The following is a 27,130-nucleotide window of genomic DNA, read 5'->3' as shown; positions in this document are numbered from 1 at the left end:
AGGAAGATCTGCCCAAGGCGCAGGGCGATGCGTGGCTACAGCAGTGCTGACAAGCAATGCCGGCGGGTCTTGTGTCCTCCACGTTGTGTCAAAACAACATCAACACCTTATTTATTTATTTAACGCTGCTGCAACCACAGGGCGAGCCCAAACACTTCGAAATGCTGCCTTGCACTGGCCGCACGAAGTCCAGGAGCGCTTGTGGGCGCTCTCCCATCTTGGGCCAAAGCTGCACAACTCCGGTGGGACAAGGGACCCGGCACCCAAGGGTGTACCACCCACACCACCCCTTGAGGCTGGGGGTGAGGCTGGCAAGGCGAGCCTGGTTGTGTCCAACCTCAGAGCTTTCACTTGGGGGACCCCCACCCGCTCAGCACAGCACCCAGCCTCCCCTCCAGCCTCCCCCCGGCTCTCCACCTCGCAGCCTCCCCAGGGCGCAGCCTGCGAGGTCCCGCGGCCATTGGCCGCCAGCAGCGGCACCGGCACCGCCTCCGCGGCCGCGCAAGCGCTGCGCCGAGCCTTCGCAGCCTCCTCCTCCTCCTCCTCTTCCTCCTCCTCCTCCTCCTCCGCAGCCTCGGCGGCGCCGGCAGCGCTCAGCACCGCGGACAGCGCCCGCCGGCAGCCTCCGCCGCTGCCTCCCGCGGGCCATGGAGGCCGCGCCGGCCTCGGCCGAGCCGCGCCGGGGGGAGCCGCGGCCCCAGGGGTCCAGGTAGGGGCTGGGGCTTGTTGGGGTGGGTGGTGGGGAGGGGCTGGGTTGGTCCTGCAACCCAACCTCTGCGGTTTTGGGCAGCCCAAGGCGGCGGTGGGGAGGTGGCGGGGTGGCCTCCCTGGAGGATTTTTGGTGCTGGTGGTGCTCAGTCCTCCCCTCGCTGGGTTTGCACTCCAAAGGTTTTCTCTGTAAAACCCCGCAGCTTTCTCCTGCTCCCCCCCACACACCTTGTGCCACCCGCGCGCCCTTACCTGGTGCCTGACACCGGCCGCAGTCGTGTTCATGTTCTGGAAATGTCAACAAGCGTCACGGGCACGGAGCCGCCCCAAATTTTCAAGCACGTTGCAATTTGTTAGACCCGAGCTGTTCACATCCTCGGTGTATTTGACCGGGGCACACCCCGAGGCGAACAAAACCCAAATCTGTTCTGAAAGCTGAGGTTCAGTTCTGTCTTCGTCTCCTCAGCTCTGAAGGTCTCAGCCTGAGGCTGTGTGGTTTTGGGTCTCGGAGCTCTCCGAGTGACTACATACGCAATCCAGCCCTGCTTTCAGTCCAGGGCATGGGATGGGGGCTGAGCTGCCAGAACCCCCGTTAGCTTTTCTTGCCTGAGTAATCCTTGCTCATTCGACTGGGTCCTTTGCAAGGAGTGCTGCAGGCTGGGAGGGTTAAGTTACAATAGGAGTTCCGCCATCTGAAACCGGCGTGGTTTTAATTTCACTCATGCTGCATACTCGAGAACTAGAATTTATGGCAATGAAGTGCGAGCATCGCTCTCTGACTCCTGAGCAAGCACATATGTAAATGCTTCTTTATGCACAGCTCTTCGCTAGCCACCAAGTGGTTAGCTCGACAGTGCCTGTCCTGCGGCCTTAGCCAATGCTCTGCTGAATTTACCACCAGAAAACTCCCCATGTTTGAAAACAACCCCTTCTTTCTGAGCTTTTTAGGACCGGGAGAGCAAGGTATAGTTTTCTTTTGTTTTCTTCCAAACGGGGGTTAGTTAGCAAACACAATTTTACCTGCACATTTTCCACCGCTGGTGTGCATACGGCAAACTGCATCCAGACCTTCCCTGGTGCCTAAGCCTGGGTGGGGATCGCCGAGACCTTTGTGTCTGCTTGCATCCCGTTGCATATACCCATACCCACAGCAGCACGGGCTGCCTGAGGTAAATAAAGGTAAGGCTGCTCAGGCGAGTCAATGGGAGAAATTATAAAACTAAACTTTTCTTGGCAGACTACGTGGGAAGCAGAGTTTTGCAGTCTCATTAATTTTTCATGAAGGTTTAACGTACTCAGGAGTCTCATTAAAAAGAAAAAAGAAAAAAGATTGTAGGTCTTCTCAAGGATACGCACTGTTCTGCTGCTAGAGTGAAAAAGCAAAACGAGGAGCAACTACGTGGAAATTCTCCTGTGCACAAGAATTTGACTCTGCCTAAGGAGGAGATAAATTGCTTGAGAGGTGCCCGTCTCTCCCTGTCAGCTCAGCGCTGGATCTAGATAATAGGTGAGAGTGAAACGCAACAAACCCTTCCCTAATCTCTGGAAAGGGGCACTCTCACCACCTTAAAAAACACAAGCAAACACAAGCTGTCTTTTTTTTTTTTTTTTTTTCCCTTCTTTAGAGCTCCACTGCTGTGTTGCTGGGGGTATGTTGAATGAGAAAACCTCAGTTTAAATTCTAGTATAAAATCCCATTCTTAAAAAGTCATTTACAACTCCCAGAGAAAAAGCCATTTGTCTCAGTGGAAGCTGACCTCTAGCATGTGGTTTTAATTCAGAAAGAATTTCTCCTTTTATTCATTTGGGAAAATTCGTGCAGCTGATGTGCAAGGAAAACCTTGCTAGAAAAAAAAAAAAAAAAAAGGGAAAGCAAATAACACTAGCTTTTCTTGTGAATGAAATTTTGCAGTGCTTAATATCTGACTGAGCGAAGGTTCCTGTGGAAATAGCATCTGGTTGTAGCCAAGGCACCGGCTCCTGCCCTTACTCTCGCTTGGTTTTGTTCCCCCTCGAGATTCTCCCATTATGGGAGATGCTGCCATTGGACTCTGGCATCAGCTCCATCACTTGGTAGGTGATGCCCATCGCTCCTATGCAGAGAGATGCTTTCCTGATCCCCTCCTCAGTATGCAAAGGCTGAGATAAATAACCTTTTTATTTAAATAAATAAAAGCTTGTACAATTGATCTGGGGGATGATTTTTTTAGCAGACCGGTAAAGAAGCCTCTCCTTCAAACGCTGGTCATTTGAGGCCCGTTTCTCCCCTCTCGGTGACCCACGCTCCCTCCTGCTGCATGGCTCGGAGGGATCGACTCATCGATTTCAGCCTCTGCGATGCCTGTCACTGCTCCGCACCCCAGCGGAGGTGGAGTGGCAGCAAGCTGTCTCTTTCCTGACCTTGACCTTATCTTGACTGCTTTACCATGGGAAGAGGCTTCAGTCCTTTCGCTGGCTCCCCCACATCAGGTGGGCTGCCTGTGCCCTGGCACTTGTCTCAGAGAAGTGCCACTGCACTCAAATTGACTCGGGCAGTTTCATAAATTGGATTATTATACTGTCTAGACATCTCAAGGGGAAAGCAGCACGAGAAACACAACTGACTGCTGTGGGTAACAGGAGCAGTTAGCTCCAGTCTGGCACTTGCCCTACACCTCCTCTTTCTTCTCTCTGCATCACTTCGGCTGCATCCAGCTGAGCTTGAAGAAGAAAAAGGAGGCTGTCAGGCTGCTCCGGTAGGCTTTTCTGCAGCTGAGACACCATTTCTGCCCACTCAATCCCAAAGATGTCAAATATCTGACATGGCCCAGGATGGGAATGAACATTCAAAAAAATTGTGGTGTTGGTTTTCGTTAGTGTCAGCGTGGTACAGAGCTCAGCACAGTTCTCTGCCCACCTCCTCTCCTGCCTGACAGTAAACAGCCATCAGAAACTCCCCCACAACCAGTTTTCAAGCACAGTTCAGGGTCCCGTGGGCCCAGAAAAGTGCTAGTGACCTGTTTGCAGGCAGGCAAACAAGGACCACATCTCTGGTGCAGCCCTCAGCAGATCAAATCCTAAGCCCGCCAGCATCCCAGCTAATTGGGAGCGTAGCAACCAAAAACCCAAAATGTGCAGAACTGCCACCAGTAATTACCCAAAGCTATCATTATTTGTGAGCTCCAGGTTTCCCTGGAGATTTTGGATAACCAAGGTCACATTGTCACGGCGTTGGAGAGAGATGAGCATAAGGCAACTTGGATCCAGGGGGTGATTGACAGAGCTGTAATTGTTTAGCCTGAAAAGGAGATAATGAAGAAGAGTCGTGAGTGAATGATTTGAACTAGCTAAAGTTATTCTAAAATACGAAGCCACTGAGCAGCTAGGGGATGGAGCTGAGACAAAATGTGTGGGAAGGATGGAACCAGACAGAAATCCGCAGCAGAGCTGGTAAACAAGGGGAATGGGCTTGCGTGTGAAATATTAGCCTTGGGAACATTGATGTATGTGCAAAAAAACCTGGACGCAATCTGCAGCCCACCAGGAGGTTCTGTAGCTGAGGGGTTTCAGAGGAAGAATTTTTCATTGCATGTTTCCTGCATTTCCCTGAGCATCTTCAAAGTGTTTTTTTTTTTTCTCTTTTTTGTGAAAGCCTTTCCTTTCTGTCCAGCATTACAGATGAGGCGGGCAGACGTGGCGGTGCAGTCATCAGACGAATTCAGTTATGCAAAGCCTCCGGTCCCTATGCAAATCCAGCAGTTTAAATGGAAAATATTTTTCTTTTTACTTTGAAATTATATATATATTTTGCTGGTGTGGGAATACAAAAAGTGCAAATCATTAGTGTGGCAGTCTCTGTGAATTAATTATGTATTTTAGGAAAACATTGCTTATTTAAAGTGTACCTAAATTAGGGAAAATGATAGGATCAAGGTAGAGGGAAAGTAATAACTGGGAGACATCTAAAAGGGAGTGGGAGAAGGTCTAGACCTTGCCAAAGTTTAACACTACCACAATCCCAGCTTTCTGATGAAAATTCCCTGTCCCATCACCGCTAGTACAAAGCTACAAGGCAAAATCACCCTGCACTCCAGCCGCTGGAAATCTGGGAAGAGAATTAGTGTAGATAGGCAGTGACTAAATATGCCGTTTTAGATGGGTGACCACAGACCGTAAGCTTTCCTTCATCTGCCTGTGTTGCACCTGACCTGCATCAGGGATGACTCTGATGGGGCTGTAGTAAGCCCAGACGAGGCCTCAGATTACACCTCGTGAACTGCTGCTGTTTGATTTATACTCTCCTGTATTGCATTTGCACACACTAGCGACAAATTTGTAGCCTTCTGTTGGAAAATGCCTCCACACGGAGCTGTAACCCAACTCAAGGGTCTCCGAAAGTCTGGGCAATCCTGCTGCTAATCCATCTGTGACAGGGCCGCAAGGATTCATGTGATGGGATTTTGTATTCTGTCTTTTGACAAACTCTGCGGGTGGATGGGGTGTCACTGTCACAATCTGCTCAGGAACTCGTGCTCTGGCACACAGCACTCCCTCACACTGCAGCGAGCTGGCTGAAATCTCATCAGTCCTTTGTAGTGTGGAGCAGAGGCAGCTGAGTGCTGGCACTGTCGGGAAGGACCCATTGAGCTGATCTCAGCAAGGTGTGCATGCATCTGGCTGCGGGTTTCCTGGCGCCTGCTTCAGGGCAAACTTTGACTCGTTTCCACTGATTTGTACATCTACTGTCATAAGAAATGGCGAGGGTCTCACAGACCCTGTCTGGCTGCTGCCGTTGCGTGTACATCATCTCCCAAGGACGCAGAGAAGCTTGCTCACAGCCGTGGGCATGTGCTGACTACTTTGATATCATTTTGTCATTTCTCCTCCCCCTTGTTGGCCAAAAAATATCCAGCAAATGAATTTCATGACCCCAAATCTGCATGTGAACATCAGTTCTTGCTTCCAAAGTTGCTGTCATTGCAATGAGCATCCTTGACCATACTGTTCCCGTCTTCTGGCATAAAACTGGCCCTGGAGGGTGTCCAACCAGTCAGGGTCTCTTTGTTATTAGACCCAGGACTGGGACTGAGTGCAAGTAATGCTGAGCACGATGCCTGCACCATGAGTCTCTGCACCAGCACAGGAATAGCAGCTACTGCAAACATTACTCTGTTGTAATGATTTTAGTGAAATGAGCCCGTTTTGTATAATCATGAAATATAGTTTCTCGGTGTTGATAAGCTCAATTGATGCTGGAAAGTACATAGCATGCTTTGCCAAGGCCAGTATGTCCTCCCTTCTGGAAAAAAATACCAATTTTCAAGCAATACTGAGCTAACAGCAATCTCCAAATCCCTTTTGTCATTGATATTACTGTGCTAGTTAAATTTGGGTGCAGTTCCAGAGACCTGTAATTGCTAGAATTCTGTCTTTTTGTGGCTGTCTGAAAGGGAAATGAGATGAACTCTGCAAAGTTTCAGAAATACTCCTTTCTCAAACATATTTTGCCTTCACTTTTTTTCCCCCACATCCCATCAGGTGCCTCAGGCTAAAGTTCATCTCATTCTTGTCTCGCTCCAGCACTCAAAATTCTGTGACGCCTTAAGACACTTTGTGATTCTAGCTGGCCCATATCATCCATCACACTTAATTCTCGATGCCAGACACAAGAGCAGGCACATAAGTCAGCTGTAGACACTACGGCACGTGCTCTGATCAAGCTCCAGAGACTACTGGTGTTTCCATATTGTGCTTGCTTTGAGCTGCAGACAGCACAGTGCTGCTCAAGCTCCCTGACACCCTGAGATGGCAATTTGAGAGGCATTTTGGGATCAGTGTGGCCTCATTCTGCTCTGTGTGAAGGGTTTTCTTGGTGTCACACAGAGTGACTGGTCCCTCAGGTCTCTCTAATTACTCTGTGCTCCCAGGATAGGACTGTGCCATTATCAGCAGCCAGTTTGTCTTGTCCCTTCCATGCTGAAATACCTTGGAGAAATAAGAGGGAACAACGAGGTCCATCCAAGTAAAATGCCGTAAGCAAAATTTAATTCTGCTTGCACATTGCAGCCATACTTGGCTTCTAAAACCACAGCCAGTAGAGGAGTTGAACACTGTTCAAGGGAGCATTACACAATTTTTCACAATTTTGGAGCAACATGCACAAAGAAGTGATGGCTTCACCATCAGCTGGAGTCCTTAAATGAGTCATGGATGTTCTTGTAAAAAGCATGGTCCAGCTCGGCCCTGGCTCCTGATACAGCAAAGAGAGGGGGAAGTTTTAAGTCTCGCATTAAGCGAGAGGCAAGATTCACCTGTTTAGCTTTTCCGTCAATACGGTGCTGTGATGGAGAAGGGTTTCACCCCCCCCTTTATTTCCTCGCGCAGAGAAAAACGCAATGCAGGACCTTGCCAGACCTGCCTCGCCATGCCAGAGATTGCCAACACGGAGCCCAGCTACAGCGGCACCTCTTGGGAGAGAATCTGCCCAGTCCATCACTGCCCCGTTCCTGCATCCCCCAGGCTGGGGGGTGACCACCTGCCCTCCTCCAGCCGCACGCTGGGGCCGGTGCCCACCCAGTCCAACGGGCAGGTACCGTCAAGCTCCCAGGACTCGCAACAGCATCACCTGTATTACCCCTGCAACCAGCAGGAGCCCCGAGGCAGCTACGGGCTGCCCCAGCTCCCCGGGCACGGCGAGAGGTCCGTGCTGTGTTCCCACCTTTCCAGCGGTGACCCCACACCTGCTCCCCACCGCCAGGTCTCAGAAACCCCCTGGAAACAGTGGTCCCCTGGGCAGCGACCCTCCCGGCCGGTGCAGCATCACGTTGTGACAGTCAGGTGAGAGGCTTTCATCATCTCCTTCGTGGTGGGTGGCGGGAGGGGATGAGGCGGGTCTGAGTGGGGAACGCGTGAAACGTGGGTTTGCTCCCCAGTTTGAGGCAGCAGCTGCCCCCAAAAGCCGGGAGGGATGGAGTTTGCTCTCAATGCCTCTGTGGAGGGCGTACAGAGATGCTGTTCCTACAGGATTCGCTTCTCAAGGTGACTCGCTGGATAAAGCCAAGGTCACCCAGCTACTCGTAGATCATCCAGCTGTGATCACAGCCAATTCTGTGGTCCTCCTCGTTTCTCCTTTTGCATTGCAAGATACCCAGCTGGCTAGTCCTTTATCTTGGTGGAGCTTCTGAGTGATAAAAGCACAACTAATTTCTTTTTCTGCTCCCACTGGAGCTGCTGCCAGTGCTGGAGGGGAGAGGCAGCAGAGGGCAATAAGAGGGCTACTGCAGAGCAGTGAGAAATACAAAGCTGGGGAGCACGATTTGGTTTTCCAGGCTGGACAGCAACAAGGATATAAATTCTGTGCTGTCCCTGACAGAATCAGGTAAGATCCATTTGTGTGCAGAGCACAGAGATTCAAATTGCTTGCTTGGTGGATGTTGTCTGGTAGTGCTGTAACAACACATACAGCACAGGCGTCCTCAATAGCCTGAAGTACATCCCCTGCCCCATCCAGCATCATCCTGCCTCACTGAATGTGCCTTTTGGAGCCCACTGTTGGCACAGACAACGATCCCTTGGCTACCACAGCAGCAGGCACCACGCAATGTCTGCTAGGGGATGGTGCAGCATTCCTTGCCTTCATACAGCCCTGTGGGGTTAGGCACAAAAGCCCTTTATGGTCTCATTCTGTAACCATTAAGAGAGGCTTTAATTTGCTTGTGTTTGCATTTGCATCAACACTGCATCAACCAAACTGTCAGCTGTGTTCTCCATAACAGGTTAGTTAAGCAGGAAATGCAGCTGGATTGCAAATCCCTGGCAGAATGTGCAGAGCTAGCGGACAGAAAAGTGATATTGTAATGATGGTATAAAGGGGGTTTTAATCCGAGCAAATCTGCTCGAGAAGCTATTGTGAGAGAATTAGCACAGAATGGGCAGCGTGCTGCCAAAAGGAGACCTCTCTTTAATAATCTAGTGAGGATTTTTCTTTGCTGTCCTCTCTATCAAACCTATGGAGAGCGATGAGGAAATCACAATGTGATTTATTACACGTGCCACAAGGAGTGACTCTTCCGTGGGGAGCTCTGCTTCGTCACTTTTTTGTTCTTTCCACTCGCTATGACATGCCAGGAGGGATGAGCTGCTGCAGGGGCACCAGCTGGCACCAGCCCCACATTAATAAATGTAACCTTGGTCCTCTGGAGAAGGCTTCTCTATTTTGTTCCTCAAAGCTCTACGAGAGGAATTACAAAAGCTCCCCTATGAGGGAAACATGAGTAAAATGTTTTTTTGCAGCTCCACTGGAAGTCTACTCCTCTAGATTGGACAAACGTCTTTGAAATGGCTCAGGAAACAAATGAGATTCGCCTTTCTGGAAAATCCTTGCTGAGTTGAACTTAGAATAAAAACTGTAGGCATTGTTAGCCCAGCTCATGAAATTTTGTAAAGAGTTATGCTCTTGTCAAGAAGCAATTTAAAAATTCAGTAGGAAAGCATTTAAAACAGATAGATTTTCATGGATAGGTGTTATGGGGCAATTTCTCTGGGATTACTGTGTATGTCCATTATATTCTGTGGTGTTTTTTAGAGGAGCAAAAAAGAGCAGTTAATACCTGTCTTCCCATCACACTTAGTTAAAATGCCAGTGGGAGAGGAATAGGCTCTGCTATTCATTAGACTAATCCACGTTGTGCCAAGCAACTCTTGCAGCAGCAGCTCAGCTTGGTGCCTTGCAGCCCCTGAATGGGTTAACATGCTCATTAGCAGGCCGGGACCGCGCTTTGTAGGAATATAATAAATTATCATGATGCCTTCTATTTTTTTCTTTTCCATCTGCAGACACGACAAAGCTTTCAGGATGCCAAAAAGGTATGTTTAATATCAAAAGCTTGCTGTCCTTCTGCCCTATTATCACTGCTTTCCTACCCCGCTGTTAGGAAATGCGGAGCATTATTGCTGGTGACGTCCCCGGCAGGCCCATCTTCAGAGGCAAGGTCAGCGCTCCCTGCCCCACGCTTCCCATCCGCTTGGAAAAATCCCAATTTGCTCGTGAGATCAATTTAACCTGCGCTAATGAATAGCAACGCAGTCTTGATAGCCGTTCTCGGGGCAGGTGCCTGGCTCTGGTCCATACGACAGCTTTATATATATATATAGTCACATTTATTGGATTAATCCAGCTTGGCCTAACAGATGGGGAATCAGGAGGGCAGCAATAGCAGTAACAGTGGAGTCCTGCGTTTTCTCACAGCCTACAGTGGAAGAGACCTTTGTACCCAGACTACGTGCAACGATTCCTAGTTTTTCATGTAGTTAGATACCAGGAAATCTGCTATTAAGTTAAGAGGTGTAAAATATTCCAAGGAGGTTAGGTTTAGGAAGAGGCAATCCTTGTGCAAAAGTACAGGATGCTCCCTGACAGTGAGAAGAAGTATGGCTAGCCTAGCCATGCTTGGGAAAATAGCATTTTAATAGAAAAGCTAAGTACCACAATTCTTTTATCTCCAGTTTTCTGCTTTCAAGTTAAGTGAACATATAAAGAGATCCTATCAGCATGAAGCTCACCTTTAATACAAAAGAAATTACATAAACGTTTCAAATTAGATTATAAAAGGATAAAGATCCCCTAATGTTCAGAATTAAAAGCAAAAGGAATGTTTTCCATTGTATTTGCTTTATAGCAGTTTTTATCTTTATTGAGTTTCTTTACAGTATTAGGAAATTCTCATTTAGGGCATGAAAATAGGCAACAGAAATTCCTTCCTCGTAAAGAATGTGGATTTTGCATGTGGGCGTACAGTACTGTCATGGAATGTAACATTGCTAAACTACGGCTTCAGCTGGAATGCCTAAACCGAGTAAACATGAAAACATGCCTGGAACTCTTTTTACATCTTTAAAAAGTTGAATGAGTTCACCCTTTTCAAAATACAGAGGATTTTTAATACGTTTCTCAAAATTAAAATACTTTGATTGCTTTCAATTTCTGTTTAAAAGCTGATTTTGTAACCTGCTTTTCTCTGGAAGGTTTGGGTACGGTATCAGATACTGCAGTTTATTTTTATTTTTATTTGGTAATTGGTCACGGAATTAACCCAAAACAGCCTCCAGATATTATGTAATCTAATGTGGAAAGGGCAATTTTGGTCCATTTTCATAGTGTAGACTTCATCTATGAAAACAAATTTGATAAGGGAGCCTTAAATTAAAAACAAAAGCAAACCAGACCTGACCTGAAGTCATGCAAAAAGCTGTTTGAAGGGTTTAAGATGATTTATAATTAGGAGAAGAAAGCTGCATTATTTGACTCAGTGAAGTTGGAGGAAAGAGAAGCAAAAGACCAGTCAAGCAGGAACCTCAAGGCTGCTAAACACTGGCACAGCTGCTCAAAGTTTCATAAATATTTCACTTCCCCATGAAGCCCAAATATTTATCAACTATTTGTGAACATAGGATTTCTTATATTTCAGAAATACATCCAAATACTTCTTTAAAACTTAGAAACCAGTCAAACCCATTCCAATCTTTTAACAAATTCACTCATTCTGCAGATCCAGAAGCCACTTGTCCACTCTGTGGCTGCTGCTGACAATCCTGACAGCAGTTGCACATCAGATCGGTGGTTTCTATCCCTTTCTGACTTCGCAGATGCCTACAAAATTTCCAGCCGTAAGGCAGGCCCCTGTACAGTGAGTGAATGCAGAGCAATGACAACAGACTTGCTTAAGAGAGTTATCTTTAGAAGAGCCTTCAGAATATCCTATGACTTCTCAGGGTCCATAGGCTGAAGATCTGCAGGCCAAATGGTAAAGCAGCTACTAGCTTAGATTGTACAATGGGGAAGAAACAAACAAACAAACAAACAAAAAAAAAAAAAAAAAAACAGACAAACAACAAAAAAATAGAAAGCTGTTTCTAAATGTAATGTTTTCAGTTAAACATTTAAAGCTTCATTTTGCCTTAGGACGGAAGAGTGGGTTTTATTGTTTCTGTTTGAAAAAGCAGGAAAATGCAGGGAGGCAAAATGTAATTACCCAAGTTAATTAGAATTGCCTGCAAACATCCAGTTGGAGGTATAATATGTTCATTAATAGCTGTACTAGAGCCTCGCAGCTCTTCAATAAATAAATGCTCAAACCAGAAAGCCCTAACTGTTTTACTTCCTTTCCCTAACACTGCGTTGGTTCAACAGCAGGTTTCATGCTCGAAGCAGAAGTGCCTTAACAGCTGCATTTTTTCTTCTGTTCATTCCAGTTACTCTCAGATGATCGCGGAGTGGCCCATAGCCGTCCTGGTGCTGTGTTCAGTGATGGTTGTAGTTTGCACTTTAGCTGGCCTGCTTGTTGGAAATTTGCCTGATTTTTCTGAACCCCTAATGGTAAGTCCTTTCAGACAAAATGAACGTAAGGAATGTCCACAGGCCAGCCAGTGATACAGTCTTTCTGCCATATAAAACAAGTCTGTGCTTCCTTCCTTCTCTGCAGATAGAGGCAGGACAGCAAATCAAGGAGGACACTAAAGCCACTAGAAAAAAATAGCAGTGCTTATCAGTGGTCTGCTGTCCTTTCCCCTCGTCTTCACGATGTGCAACCAAAGCAAGATTCCTTCCAGACGGACATAATGTTTGAGAGTAATGCACAATACTTGCTGTTTCTTGATACCACAGTCACCAAAAGAGAAACAGGGACTTCACCCACTCTTTTGTCCAGCCACAACTGTGTCCAGTGCACGTGCCACCACTTGGCCTGTTGTATCTTTAAAGGACATTAGTGAAAGGCTTTCATTTCTTGCTGTCTCACTATTTCACTGCTTAATAGCTCTCACTGTTGAAGCATTTCTGTTGGTATTCAGTATTAAGTTTCCTTCCCTGAGGGCCAGCATGCTGCTCTGGTGGAATGTCCTCACCAGCTTCTGGTATGTAAGGGATGTTGTATTTCCAGGGAAAATTTGATTTCTGTGTCTCTCCAAGATGCAGTAATAATCTTGTATAGTTTCTGTCTAGGAGAAGCATTAAGGAAGGCTAAGCTGAACTAAAAAGCAAGCTGATGACAAAACGCTTTTTCTTGGCTGCAGGGTTTCGAGCCCCGGGATACAGACATTGGCAGAAAGCTCGTCGTGTGGAGGAATGTAGAGAGCCATACGGGCTACAAGAAGACCTTCTCTCTTTCACCATATACTGAGAAGAAAAGGTATTTGAGTTTGGTTTGGGGGCTTAGAGGAAAATGTTGGCTACAAAGTTAATGAGTCACTGTTCCAAAATATGTATGTGAATTACATCCTATATTCTATGCTCAAAAGCAACCAGGAAGTTTAAAGTCTCTTTCCCTGCAATGCACCTGGACTCCCTGCTGCGGGATGCAGGAGTTAGACTCTAAACTCTCCAAGCATTCACTTCACTGTTTACCTTTAAGAGAACACAGTGGGACAGCATGCCTGCACAAGGGGATGCAAGTTCTCATGTAGCCTCACACAGATTTCTACAGAGGGCACAGTGTGTGCAATATCAAAAAGCTCTCATCAAAGCAATGCTGTCTTTTAAGACTACAGTGGCTTTTATTGCTGCAGCAGCATGGTGTGTGGCACCAGAGCCTTGCCAGTCAATGTAGCTCATTGCCAGATCTCTCTACTTACACAAATAATCTCTTCTCTTGCTAGCTATGATGACATTGGCATTAGCAGAGGACAAAAGGCTGATCAGGGAGGACAAGAAGCCAGGACACGGAGAATGGTGGAACAAATCTACGGAGCAGACGGTTTCTTTTGCGGTCCCCCGGGTGAGTGAAGTCTTGATGGAGTAGTAAGTGACAGGCACTCAGAGCTCAGAACTGTCAAAATAGTTTAGGACACAGGGAAATGTTGTGAAAGCACTCTGAGAAAGCAGTGCATACAATACCACTCTGCGAAGGCTAAGCCACTTCTGGGATAGCGATGTTTCAACCCTTCGTAATCAAATGGTTAGAAAAGGCTCGTTCCAAAATTCTGGAGTTGTTTCTCTGTCTTATTTTTTGCTATATTTCTTTTTACCCTTTAGAAATATACTTTAAGGGTGCAAATAAAAAGATTAAAGTTTTCACCATTTACCTGTATCGAAAGTGATTACTATGAAAAAATGCATATTCCTCCCTCCCTCTCTGTTTCCAGTCCATCCCTGTTCTTTCTTTTCTTCTTGAAAAACATGTGACAGTAAAAAAAAAGAAAAAAAGAGAGAAAACTCCAAGACACACAAAATTTGTCCCCAAATGGATGCTAAAAAGTAGAGGAAAGAGCATGAAGGTATTCTGACTCCCTCCCCTGCCTCTACTCCACCTCTGAAACCAGGCAAACACCAAACCCTCAGGTCCTTGGGAGTTTTTGGCTGAACTTCAGCTCCTCGCTTTGCAACAGGGGTTGCAGAACCAGGTGACAACACTCACTGGAAGCACGCTGACAGCCCAGAGAGCGGATTTTGCAAATGTCCTCCCCCTGCTCTCCTGCTGCTACCAGATGGGTGGAGAGCAGAGGTCGGACGGCACAGGGCAGATGCTACCACTCACTACAAGCTATTTGTGACCTGGTTCCCTCCAGGGAGCCCTCCATAGCAGTCTTATAGACAGCAAGATATTTATTTATTTATTTATTTTATGCACACAGAGTCTATTCCAGCCAGCTGGGCTAATTCATCATCATTACCTAATACTTTCTATTTTTTTCCTTCCTTTTTTTTTTTTTTTTTTTTTTTCTTTCAGAAAAGAGCTATTCCCAGCTGGTATTTATGTCCACGACTGCTGGGAGCTTATGGAACTTGCAAGCTATCCAGTCCATGTGTCAAATCGAACAAGACAAGGTTAGTAATGTCACACAGAACATACATACATGCTGTCTCTTTCCTGACTTTCCCATCTTCAATACCTAGCTGAAAGGAAATAGCAGACAAAAATAACGTAAGCTACAGAACGTGCTTCAACCTAGAGGACTCCAAAGCATTTTACTGACTTAGCAAAACAAGAATGATTTCACCTATCAGCTGGTCTGTAGTGATGTAGCAGCTGCCACTGAACAAGAATAATCAGACCTTGAACAAGAACTTGGTCCAGAAGCCAGTGATGCCCATCAGAAGCTGCTGTGAATCTCGAGCAGCAGAACCTAATTACTAAAATGGAGCTATTGTCGTGGAGACTGCCACAGCAAGCTTTGCAAGTGGGAGGTTTAATTGGATTAGCTGTGTTTGCTGTAGGATCTGTAATAACTCTAAGTGATCAGACCCAAGAAACCTCTGCTGCAAGAGCCTGACGTCCCGCTGGCAGGAGGCAGCATGTTCACACTGCACCCTGCCAGGTGTGCAGCTCAAGAAGCCCCAGCCAAGTCAGGTTTTAAGTCACCCCACAGCACGTAGGTGAGTGCAGGCTCCCAAACCCACCCACCTCACTGAATATTGCACTCTGAGCCTGAGCTGCCAGTGATACTGCCAACACCACCCTCACTGCTGTGCTGTGCCTGCAGCAGCTGTCAGGCCAGTAACAGCAAGTGATGGTACTGGCAAGTCTAGTAATAATATAAGGCATAAAATAAAAATAAAAATAAAAATAAAATAAAATAAAATAAAATAAAATAAAATAAAATAAAATAAAATAAAATAAATAAAATAAAATAAAATAAAATAAAATAAAATAAAATAAAATAAAATAAAATAAAATAAAATAAAATAAAATAAAATAAAATAGTAAAAGGTGTCTCCCCTCTCTGTTCTAGCCTTGCAAACAGTGAAATGAAGGTCACTGCTGTCACTAACTGAGTGGAGAAGGATCCACATTTTCAAATCAGAGGTTATAAAATATAAATAGTGAACAGGGTTTCATTTTTGAGCATTTTTACCAATAGCTTTAGCATTGGGCAGTTTGTCACTGGGAGGATGGCAAGCCATGGCTTGTATGCCAGGAGGGGAGGGGACGATTACTGCAAGAAGCAAAGAACCCCATAGGGCTGCAAGATGAAGTGTGCAGAGGATCTGACACGATGCTCCCTCGGCTGTTTTTCAGATACGTTCACATGTTCATTTTAGAGACCTCTGCCAACGTACTGAAGCCAACGAATGCTGCCCAAGCTGGTCTCTGGGAAACTACATCGCTGTCCTGTACAACAGGTCCTCTTGTTTGGAGATAACCCAAGGGGACATCTCCCACACCCTGGCCCTCCTTCGTGCCTGTGCTCCAGACTACCACAAGGGTATCCTCACTCCATCTTGCATAGGTCCTGAGACTGTGAGACAGAAACACTCTCAGTGTGCCAAAGTCCCAGAAAAATGTACCCGCTTCAATGCTATTTACCAGCTTCTTCACTTCTTAGTCGACAGAGACTTTCTTAGTCCCCAGACAATGGAGTACCAAGTGCCATCCCTCAAATACAGCCTGCTGTTTTTGCCTACCAGGAAAGGTGCATCTATGATGGGGATCTACTTAGACAATCTTGAATCCTGGGATCTGTTTGATAACTATACGTCTATCACTGGAATGGACCTGGGCCTTAAACAGAAACTATTCCAGCACTACCTTTTACTGGATACCAAGTATCCAGTTCTGGCAATATTAGCTATTTTTCTAAGCATTTCTTTTTATTTACGCTCAGTCTTTATTACTCTGATGGTCCTGCTCGCTGTTGTCAGTTCTTTGATGATCTCCTACTTCTTGTACAAGGTGGCCTTCAGATTCACCTACTTCCCTTTTGTAAACCTGACAGCGGTCATCATTCTCAGCAGCGTTTGTGCCAACCACACCTTTGTCTTCTTCGACCTCTGGAACCTCAGCAAGAGCCAGAACCCCTCCGCTGGGCTTTCTCAGTGGGTAAGTCAAACCATGCACCACTTTGCGTATCTCATGCTGGCGTCTTGCTTCACGACGGGTGCTGCCTTCTACGCCAGCTACATCAGCAATATCACAGCCATCCGCTGCTTTGCTGTCTACATGGGCACCTCTGTGCTGGTGAACCTGGTATTCATGATGACTTGGCTGCCTTCTTCAGCTGTGCTGTATGAGCGCTACATAGCAACAACCTGCATTTACAAGCCAGAAGACTACTGGAAAAACACTGGCCATAAGAGAGTCGCCCTCTCCCTCCATTACATTCTCAGGGGTCTCCAGAAGACGCTGTGTGAAACCTCCAAGCTGCTATTTGAAAAGCTTCTGCCTTGCGGGGTGATAAAGTTTCGGTACATTTGGATTTGCTGGTTTGCTGCCTTAGCAATAGGAGGTGCCTACATTTCGTGTTCCAACCCGAAACTCAAACTCCCGACTCTTGAGACGTCATCTGTTCAGGTGTTTCGGCTGAGCCACCCCTTTGAGAGGTATGATTCTGAGTACTGCCACCAGTTCATGTTTGAGAGGCTAGAGCATGGAGAAGGGCAGCATATGCCTGTCACGATAGTCTGGGGCATTCTGCCCGTGGATAATGGGGACCATTTCAACCCAAAAAGTAATGGCACCCTAGTGACTGATGCCACCTTCACAATCCAAAGCCCTGATGCCCAGAAGTGGCTCCTTGAATTCTGCCAAAAGGTGAAGAACCAAACTTTCTACTTCCCCGATGCAGAGCAGAAGTCTACTGTGTGCTTCATGGAGGAGTTTATCAGGTGGATGGACAGTCGGCAGTGCTCCCAGCGAGATCACAGCTTCAACCTTTGCTGTAACCAGTTCTCTTTCCCTTACAGAAGCGAGGTCTTCCTGCATTGTATCAAAATGATGCTCCTGGAACAAGGCAGGGAAGGGGCAGAAACATATGATCTGGGCCTCAGGTTTGACGGAGAGGGAAATCTTGCTGCCTTGGTACTGCAGTTTCAAACCATTTATCACTATAGCTTCAATTACAGCAAAGCCAAACAATTCTATGAGGAAATCAACCTCTGGGTAACAGAGGAAATGAAAACTGCCCCTGTGGGGCTTCAGAATGGGTGGTTCACAAGTAAACTAGAGCTATACAACCTCCAGCACAGTCTGAGCACAGAAACGATGGTGGTCATGGGGCTCTCCATAGCCATTTCCTTCGTGGTGCTGCTGCTCACTACTTGGAACGTTCTCCTCAGCATTTTCTCTGTTACTGCCATTGCGGGCACTGTGCTGGTAACTGTTGGCCTTTTGGTCCTCTTGGAGTGGCAGCTCAATGCAGTGGAGTCTCTCTTCATTTCAGCTGCGGTAGGTCTCTCTGTTGACTTTACCGTCAACTACTGCATCTCCTATCACCTGTGCCCCCACTCGGACCGCCTGAGCCGAGTGGCCTTTTCCCTGAAGCAGATGAGCTGTGCCACAGCGATGGCAGCTTCTGCCCTCTTCTCCGCCGGGGTCATTATGCTGCCTGCTACGGTCCTGGCATATCGGAAGTTAGGGATATTCATAATGATGATCAAGTGTATCAGCTGTGGGTTTGCCAGCTTCTTCTTCCAGTCACTGTGCTGCTTCTTTGGCCCAGAGAAGAACTGCGGGCAGATCCTTTGGCCTTGTGCCCACAACATGAAAGACTATTCTGATGACTCTGGGCCAAATGGAAGCTACGCCTGTGGGGGAAATGAGAAGCAAAACCGATTGCGGAAGGTCCAGGAGTCCAACACTGCAAATGAACAGTACGAGCTCCAGCCTTTGTCGAGAAAACTCAGCGACAGTTTTGACAACAGCACTTCTACAAGCAAGCTGTCCAACAGGCCATCAGTGCTCTCTGAAGATACGCAGGTTGAAGATAACAGATGCCCAAGAATAGGAATGCACCCTTCCCTTGAAAGAGAGAGACAGAATCTGCAGGAGACCCTCGGAGACCAGCAGGTTGGCCTGTGCCAGTGCCCTGCCTTGCAAACTTCCTCTCCTTACAAGCACAGCAGCTCAGGAGCAGAAATTCACAGGGAGAGACTCTGCAGAGATTGTCAGTGTCAAAAGTACGGTCCAAAAGCTTGGGATGGATCTGGGCTGGACTATATCCAGCCAGCTGGTGTGAAAGAAGAAGGGCAGCTCAATAAATCACAGTGCTCTAGTGACACTGCCCAGCAGCAGTCGGATTATACCTCAGACAACAGCCATCTTCCTGCTGCTGACATCTACAAAATTCACAGATGCCTTTGTTCTCTTGGCAGCTCTTTTGACATGCTCAACATCTCCAGTGAGACATCGATTAGCGATTTCGAGCAAGGCCTAAAGCTTGCTGAATCAGCCAGTTCTTGTCCTGATGTCTTAGAGCTGTCTGATTCGTACAGTCAAACAGAAAGAGGTTACTTGAACGGGAAGAGAGATACCCTGCGGCTGGACCTGAGGGAGACAGTCTTTGATATCTCTCCAGCAGCATCGCAGCAAAACAGCTCTTCATGGAAGAATCGATTTGGATTAGGGAGCGAAGGCCCAGTGGTGTTACCGAACAGCCAACCAGACATGCCTGATGTTTGGATCAAGCGATCCAGCGCACAAAGTTCTGGTTACAACAGCTGAAATCTTGCAGAAAACAAAACTGTACTGCTAGGGAAAGGGGAAGTCAAAATCTCCTTGGAACTGTAAATATCACTTTTTTTCCTCCCACCTCTCCTTCAGCTGAGACTATTTCTTAGTATTTCAGCTGTGCAAATACCTGTGTTTTCACAGAACCAGCAAACACAATACTAGTAAGAGGGTGCGAGATCAATCATGACAGAGTACAAGCCCTTTGACCTTCCAGTGTCCTGTGCCATGTTCACAGCTGTACTGCAGAACTTATCGAGTAAACCTGTTTTGTCATTTCCTAAACAGTGATTCGATTTTTCTTGTCAAGCTGCCTAGGAGAGACATAATGAGAGAGATGAAACTCCCCAGATATTCAAAGACAGAGAGCTCATGAGAAAAAAAAAAAAAAAAAAAAAAAAAAAAAAGCAAAGAAAAAAAGCCAAAACCCAAACCTGCAGCTATAGAAAATCTAGATTTCAAGTGGAGTGTATTGTTAAAAAAAAAAAAAAAAAAAAAAAGGTCTTTCATTTTTCTACTGAATCAGAAACTGCTTTATGTGAAGTCCAAGTTCACAGATCTCTACAAAACCGATACAAAAAAATCTCATCAAGACCTTTCAGTTGATGCAGCCTCTTATTGATCACGGAGGAGGCTGTAGAATCAAGCCCAAATCTATTTTTAGGAACAGTTTCAATTTGTTTTATCAGACAAATTACTGGTACTGCCAAAGATTTTCAGTGTGAGATTTCTCCTTTGAGAAAAGTGTCCTCATTCCTGCAGTGATTTGGGTGCTTTGTGTTTCGTCTCCATAGCTTATTTCCACTCAAAGCTACAAAGATGTAACTTTTTAAAATTTGCATATCCGATGACTCTTGAATTTTACATGTTTTTTCTCTACCAGAAACAAACAGAAAAACAGGTACTTCCTTGCCTTTGTCTGTTGAAAGAAAAAAAAAAAAAAAAAAAAAAAGAACGAGAAAACATTCCCTCTAGATGTTGACGTAAAATAAATGCTTATGACAAACTTTTCTAAATCTGTGTGATGCTTCATTTTCACCAAGAATACTGCAGTTAATTTTCTTTAAGTGCTTAATGTGCTTTCCAATATCATCATCAGAAGGAAAATACATATTTTAAGAGATTCCCTCATTTTGACATCCAGGAGTTTTCTGGGCTCTGTGGGAGAGGGACCACGACTACCTAATGGTGATTAGGAATACACTCTTTTAAAGCTAAACCCCTTCTTCAAATACATAGCACATTTCATGACTACCTAACGTCGATTAGGAATGTGTTCTTTTAAAGCTAAAGCCCTTCTTGAAACATAAGGCACATTTCAGTCGCAGATTTCCATGCCATAGCTCTCAAGTACTGGGTGTTCGGAGCAGTGTTTTAGCAACCACAGCTGCTCCCTGGCTGTGGGGCAACACCGACAGAAATCCTCTCTGCACCAAAACCTCCTCCCGTTACCATTTGCAGGGGCTTCCCCCCATTTTGAAAACCCTGTTTCCATAGCGAAAAAAAATTAGACATTTAACCACTGCACACAGCCCACTCGGGGCGGTTTGAGCCACCTCAAGCACAGGAGGCACAGCCAAGGCTCAGCAGCGAGCGAAATTCCCCCTGAGGGTCTCCAACACCTCCAGGGCTCCCCTCCCCGAGCGGCCACCCGGCGGTGGGAGGCAGCGGACGGCAGGTAGAGCCCTGCCCGCCCCCTCAGGGCTGCCGCCATTTGCACGGCACCTCCCCTCAGGGGAGAGCCCTTCCCCGCTGCCATGCGCGGGGCGCTTCTGCGCATGCGCGGCACCGCCCGACCGTTGGGCGCCCACTCCGGTTCAAACGGCCGCTGAGGGAGAGGGCGGCTCGTGTGGGAGCGGAGCGGAACCGGAGCCGATTCGGAGCGGAACCGGAGCCGAAACGGAGCCCTACGGGTGAGTCCAGGCCCCGGGAGAGCCCAGGGTGCTGAAGGGAGGCCTGGGAGGGAGCTGTGGTGCAGGCGTGGCTTTCGCTCAATGGAGTGTTTGTGGGTGGTCTGGTCCTGTTTTGCTTTTATCGGTTTGCTGCTGTGTGAGGAACCCGGCTTTAAAAGGTAAAATGTGGGGAGCTGGTCCCTAGAGGGCTGCCCAGAGAGGCTGTGGGTGCCCTGGAGGTGTTCAAGGCCAGGCTGGATGGGGCTCTGGGCAACCTGGTCTGTGGGTGGTGACCCTGCCTTGGCAGGGGGTTGGAATTAGATGATCTTTAAGGTCCCTTCCAACCCAAACTGTCCCACATCGCTTGAAGAGACTTAACTTGCAAAAAAAAAAAAAAAAAAACACACACACACATATACAAACAAACAAACAAAAAAAAAACACTTCAAAAATCCACTGTGTTAATAAGGCTTTATATACTCAAATAGCTGTGGTTTAAAATAAACTTTACAGAGAAAGTTAATTCTCTCTAGGTATTTTAAGGAGTGTGTCTACGCTTAATGAAGAGAAATGAAAAGTTCTGAGAACTTTTAAGTGGGCTGTGTGTGTTTTACTTCAAGTACTGAACAACTTTGCTTGGAACGCTGTGGCTTGCTGACTACTTGGTGTTGAGATTCCCTTTATTATTGTGCCTGTGTTACCATTTTCAAACTTCATTTCATTAGTGCTAGCCTGATAACTGTTCTGAGACTGTTTACCAGGGTATACTTACAGCTTATTCTGAACCCTCTATGCTGGGAGGAATTTGAAGATTGCCCTTAGCTGTTGCTACCTTAAATTATCTACTCTAGTCAGATATAACTGTGATCTCCTCAAACCAAAGGCTTATGATCCACTAGTACTGCATATTCTGGTGATCTTTTGTAGACCATAGTGTTTTCATTGTTGTCTTTTTCTTGCAGAAACGCAGATGGCTTTTTCTTCGAAGAAACAATGTGTTGGTAAAACACTAGATCCAGAGTTCAACGAAGATCCTAATTTTAACTTTACCTCCAGTATTCCAGCAGATGGTGTCTTCAAAGCTACTAATCAAGGGTAAATGAAAGAGAAGTGTAGATGGATTTATTACTCGACAAATGTCCTAAAGACAGTGTAGCATTTCACGGAACCATTTAGCCTTGAAAAGACTCTTAAGTCCAACTAGCCAACATTCCCAAGTACACCACTAAACTGCATTCCTAAGTGCCACATCTACACACCTCCTAAATGCCTCCAGGGCTGGTGACACCACCACCTCTCTGGGAAGCCCATTCCAATGCCTACCCACTTTTTCCACATAGAAACTCTTCCTAATATCCAACCAAAACTTCCCCGGTGCAACTTGAGACTGTTTCCTTGTGTCCTGTCTATCCCTTTTCACCTGAGAATAGAGACTGACATCCTTCTTGCTGCACCCTCCTTTCAACTAGTTGTAGAGAGTGATGAGGTCTTTACTCAGCTTTTCCTCCAGGCTAAACAGCTCTAGTTTCCTCAGATGCTCCTTATTTGTATTGTTTTCTAATCCTTTTGCCAGCTTTGCTGCCCTTCTCTGAACACATCTAGCAACTCAATCTCTTATATGACCCTAAACTGACCCCAGTACTCAAGGTGCAGACTCAGCAGTGCTAAGTACAGAGGGATATTCAGATCTTGTCACATTAAAAGCTTTAGTAATCTGTAAGTATTCAGTGATAATTGTATTCTGTATATCTTTTAAGGATTCCTAAATCTGCCAAGAAAGCGGAACCACTTTTGAAGAAGACTGCTACAAGAGGGTATGTTTCTTCACATTGTTCTTAGTTGTCCTTGTGCAGTAATGTTCCTTCTCAGAGAGTTATGATGAGCTCTAACCATATGCAGCTTTGTTGCCAAATTTGCTGATGAAATCTCTTGGTCAGGAATAAGAGCAAATCCTTCATAGAAGAAAATGTTTGTGTAAGTAAAAGAAGGTGTCTGATATTGATCTTTGTGCACTGAAGTCTTTGATGTTTGACTCTATAGGCCTCTGAGCAGACACAAACTAGAAGCAGAGCTGAAGGCCAAGAATCAGCTGCTAGAAACAGCCAAGCAGCAGTTACACACCAGACTAACAGGAGCACAGGTAAGGATGGAAATGGGGTAGAAATCATTGAGTAGCTCATATATTCTGCTCCCCTACAGGGCTAGAACAAAGGACTGGCTTACTCATTTTCCAGTCTCCATTGGAAGCCACTAGAATTTGAGTGAGATGGGTTCTTTTTGCCAACAACACCAAAGATATTTGGTAATTATCAGTGGTGCAAATGTATTTGGCTAGATAATGCATCCAGATCGCTGTTAACAGCCACCAGAACTCAGTTCCATCTTGAACTCATTGCAGGAGAATGTTTCCAGTTCAGTGATATACTTGCACAAAATTCTAATAAAAGAACCTCACTATTACCGGATTCTTCCTAGCTACATGAAGAGAAGCAGTACATAATCATTCAGTACTTGACACTGAGCATTTGAGATCTATGAATCCTTTTTCATCTTAATATATTGTTACAGTAGATAAGCTATTTTGTTTGTTTGATCATCCTTGTCTCACTTGCTCAGTCCTTCCTAGTTCTGTTAACCAGTCACAAGTATGGTGTGGCACAGCACATGGCATTGGAGATGTGGGGGTGTGTATGGTCACGTTTTAGTAACTAAGAACATTTGAGTTCTGGTTACTGTTGTACTCTAAATGCTTGAGGGAGTGACCTCGTTCACTTCCGTGTATGCAACTGAGAGATCAGTGTATGTAGCCTTGTTTCCTCGTGTACTATTGTATCATATTATTGTGTAGTCTTTTAATATCTGGATAGGCTTCTGCAATTTTTCCCATCTGCTCATCACTGGTGAGGAGGCCACACCTGGAGCACTGTATCCGGTTCTGTGTTCCGAGTACAGAAAGACAAAAACATATTGGGGGGAGCCCAATGAAGGGCCACTAAAACGTTGAACAGGCTGGAGCATCTCTCCTGTGAGGAGACACTGAGAGCTGGGACAGCTCAGCATAGATAAGAGAAGGCTTATGGGGAATCTTATCAATGTATATGTGAAGGGAGGCTGTAAAGAAGACGGTGCCAGGCTCTTTTCAGTGGTGCCCAGTGACAGGACAAGAGGCAGTGGGCAGAAACTCAAACATGGGAGCTTCCGTCCGAACTCCCTGCTTGAGCAGGGGTTGGACCAGATGGCTTCCAGAGGTCCATTCCCACCCCTGTGATTCTGTGAAATTCACCAAAGATTTTACTTTCTTGATTCGAGGTTAGATTCAGAACTGGTACCCCATTATTCATCACCTCTCGGTGATCACTTCAGAACACAGTGCAGCTTCTCTCGTGTGCAAGAGGCCCTACTTGTAGCCTTCGGTTGTACAAGCTTGCTTTATTTCCTAGTTCTTGACTGGTTACTAATCTGTGAGATGATCTTTCCTTTTATCTCACAGCTTAATTTCTTTAAGAGCCTTTGAGACCTCCTATGGGATGTTCAAAAAAGCTTCTGGCACTATCAGCGGGATCACCCTAATCCACATGCTTATTGATTCTCCTGGAGAATTACATTCAACTCGTGAGGTTGATCAGCTTATCTGATTGCCTGGTAATATCTGAATTATGCAGGGAATAATGCTGTGGCCTACAGATTCTAAGATGCCCCTTTCTTCCTGGAGTTAGCTGCTCTTCTATGCATAAAATTCTTGAAATATTTGTATAGAGCACAAGAAAATATATGCTAGAACTGCCTAAAAGGAATTTATCTCTAGTTTTTTTTTGTTGATTTTTTTTTTTTTTGAGCCATTGCTATGACATGTGCAAGTGATAAATCTTGTCAAGTAGAAGGAGTAAGGGTCTGTTTCTCTGCAGTGGTAGAGATGGAAGGGTAGGATGTAATTCTCGGTACTAGAGGTGCACCTGTTAAGCCATTAACATTGCACTGAGCATTACCAATTAATGTGAAAAAATTCCCTCTGGCAACTTGATTCACTTAAAAACCTGTGTTAATGACAGAGCACTATAAAGGAATTAAAGGAGAAGAATGAAGGCCTGGTACAAGAAGTCGAGAAGCTCAAGAAGTTTCAGGAGACGTGCATGGTCATTTTAGAAAGCAGAAACATTGATCCTGGTAAGGGCTATGCATTTTACATACTGTTCTGGTAGTTCTTCAGAACACTTTTTTCCTTTTTCTTTTTCCTTTGTATTTGCTAGTATTCGTAAAACATTTGGCTCCTACTTTCCCAGGGAAATACTGGGGGGGATTTTTTTTTCTAGTGTAAGAGAAATAGACACTTCCTTCAGGCAGCCCTGTCCTGGATAAATTTTGAAAGCAATTTACTTCGTGCTGTAGAAAGATATTTTGAGAAGCTGTTAGTTCCTACAAGCAAAGTTATCAATGAACATCTAATGTACAGATGTATCTCATAAATCAGTTACAGGCAGCAACATTGTGGAGGAGGAAGAAAAGACAAGGGAATGCCAGAAGCAGACAACGGTAAGAATTTTTGAAGTGGCAGTGAGTTAAATGGACTTTGGTGAGAACTTTGTGTGTAAAAACAGCGGCTGAGATGTTCGTTCGCATTATATTAAACCATTTTCCTTTGGTTCTTCAGCTGTTGACTGAGAAGCTCTTGGCAGAACTGAGGGTATTTAATGAAGCAGCTGAAAAAGAAAAGGAAGCACTTCAGGTAAGGCTGACTTTGTTTCAGAGTCAGACAGGTAGTGAGCGTCTGGTGCTGAGAGAAATTTTAAAGCTTGTTTTCCACCTCATGCTGCTCTGGTCTCTCGATAGCAAATGCCTGCAGCCTTACTAATCTTCCCTAAGTGCACTAAGGGAACAGTATGTCTTACTCCTCTTAAAAATAGAGGGCTTAGAGCAAAGTCTGGGAGGGGCAACAGTAGTTCTTATCAAAGTCATTTGTAGTTCAATGATACACAATTCAACTTGGAACAAGATAGAGGATGGAAGCGATGCTAAAGACTGATAGCTTTCAGATGAGGCTCGATCAGTTCCTGTGTAAAGATGGTTGCCAATGCTGGAAATGGAGCTGTCGCTGCTTAGAGCAGCTCTTCTCAAGAGGCTTTTCAAGACTGTTGCAGGTGGTTGCAAGCACCACTGGAAGAATGCTGAGAAAACTTGACCTAATCTGAAGTCTTGCAGACTGTTGACCTCAGGGAGCTAAGAAGTATGCAAGCACAAGCAGCTTCCATAATATAATTTGTCTATGTACTGACCAAAATAGTCATTAAATTATAGCTCTGCAATTCTTGGTAAGAAGCTTGAGCTGCTTATTGAAATTGCTATTACATAAGGCTAAACTTGTGGTTATGGTTAAGTTACCATTTTTCTCAAGGAGTTGTGAAAAGATGAAGAAGTGAAAGATGTCCCAGTCAAGGTAGGCTAACCTTAGCTTAGCAGGTGAGACTGATAAAGACTTCAAAACTGTCTGGAGATTTTTTTCCCCCTGTTTTAGTTGCAGCTGTTTTGGAAGTTGAGTTCTGCTATTCTGCACTGTCATGTTAGTGAGATGTACGCTGACTTTTCCATACAGATGGCAACGGCTAAGTGGAAACTGGCAGAAGAAACAAGGCAGCAGTCCCTGGAAAAGCATTCTTCCTTCCAAGCAGAAATGCAGGAATGTTCAGCAATACTCACTGAGCTGGAGAAGCTCCTGGCTGCGTGAGGCAGAAGAATGGACTGCGCTGCCTTTCCTTGTTTTACTTCTAGTTCAGTGGTCTCTACCCTCAAGCCTGGTCCCTGTGTCAGGTCCAAAACAGTGAGCTGGGCAGGCTCCTGAGCAATCCCTGGCGGAACAGCACCTGCAGTGTGGGAACCAGGCAGCAGCAGCACTGGTGAAGTGCTCAGAGCTCCTGTCTTTCCAGTGGGGCTTATCCTGGAATCTTTCTGAGTTATTTTTTAAGTGTTAATAAAGTGTTTTCGATTAAAGCTTTCAGAAGGAGATACAGGTGCACAATCGCCGAGTTCCTTCTCGTTAATGCCGAGGCAACGCTGCACCGTTACTCCCCGTGACCTCTGCCACCCCTCGCCCACAGCCGAGCGGCGGGGCTGGCTGCTGGG

General features: G+C 45.8%; 2 protein-coding genes across 2 annotated transcripts; both read left to right on the top strand.

Moving 5' to 3' along the window:
- The first annotated feature begins 647 nt into the window (after positions 1 to 647).
- On the top strand, positions 648 to 19,814 carry DISP2 (dispatched RND transporter family member 2). Its single transcript, XM_032188934.1, has 8 exons — positions 648 to 709; positions 7,072 to 7,524; positions 9,523 to 9,552; positions 11,938 to 12,061; positions 12,757 to 12,872; positions 13,339 to 13,457; positions 14,409 to 14,506; positions 15,699 to 19,814. The coding sequence occupies exons 1-8, from the start codon at positions 648 to 650 to the stop codon at positions 19,116 to 19,118; spliced, it is 4,422 nt and encodes a 1,473-aa protein (XP_032044825.1). The 3' UTR covers positions 19,119 to 19,814.
- A 157-nt stretch (positions 19,815 to 19,971) lies between these two features.
- On the top strand, positions 19,972 to 27,013 carry KNSTRN (kinetochore localized astrin (SPAG5) binding protein). The gene is made up of 9 exons (XM_032187916.1): positions 19,972 to 20,025; positions 20,860 to 21,037; positions 21,979 to 22,111; positions 22,774 to 22,830; positions 23,057 to 23,156; positions 25,066 to 25,180; positions 25,485 to 25,546; positions 25,665 to 25,739; positions 26,604 to 27,013. The coding sequence occupies exons 1-9, from the start codon at positions 19,972 to 19,974 to the stop codon at positions 26,733 to 26,735; spliced, it is 906 nt and encodes a 301-aa protein (XP_032043807.1). The 3' UTR covers positions 26,736 to 27,013.
- Positions 27,014 to 27,130: the final 117 nt, after the last annotated feature.

The sequence above is a fragment of the Aythya fuligula genome, chromosome 5 (assembly GCF_009819795.1).
Source record: "Aythya fuligula isolate bAytFul2 chromosome 5, bAytFul2.pri, whole genome shotgun sequence".
NCBI classification, from domain to species: domain Eukaryota; kingdom Metazoa; phylum Chordata; class Aves; order Anseriformes; family Anatidae; genus Aythya; species Aythya fuligula.
The sequence above is the reverse complement of the archived record's forward strand: the minus strand, read 5'-3'. Positions and strand labels throughout refer to the sequence as shown.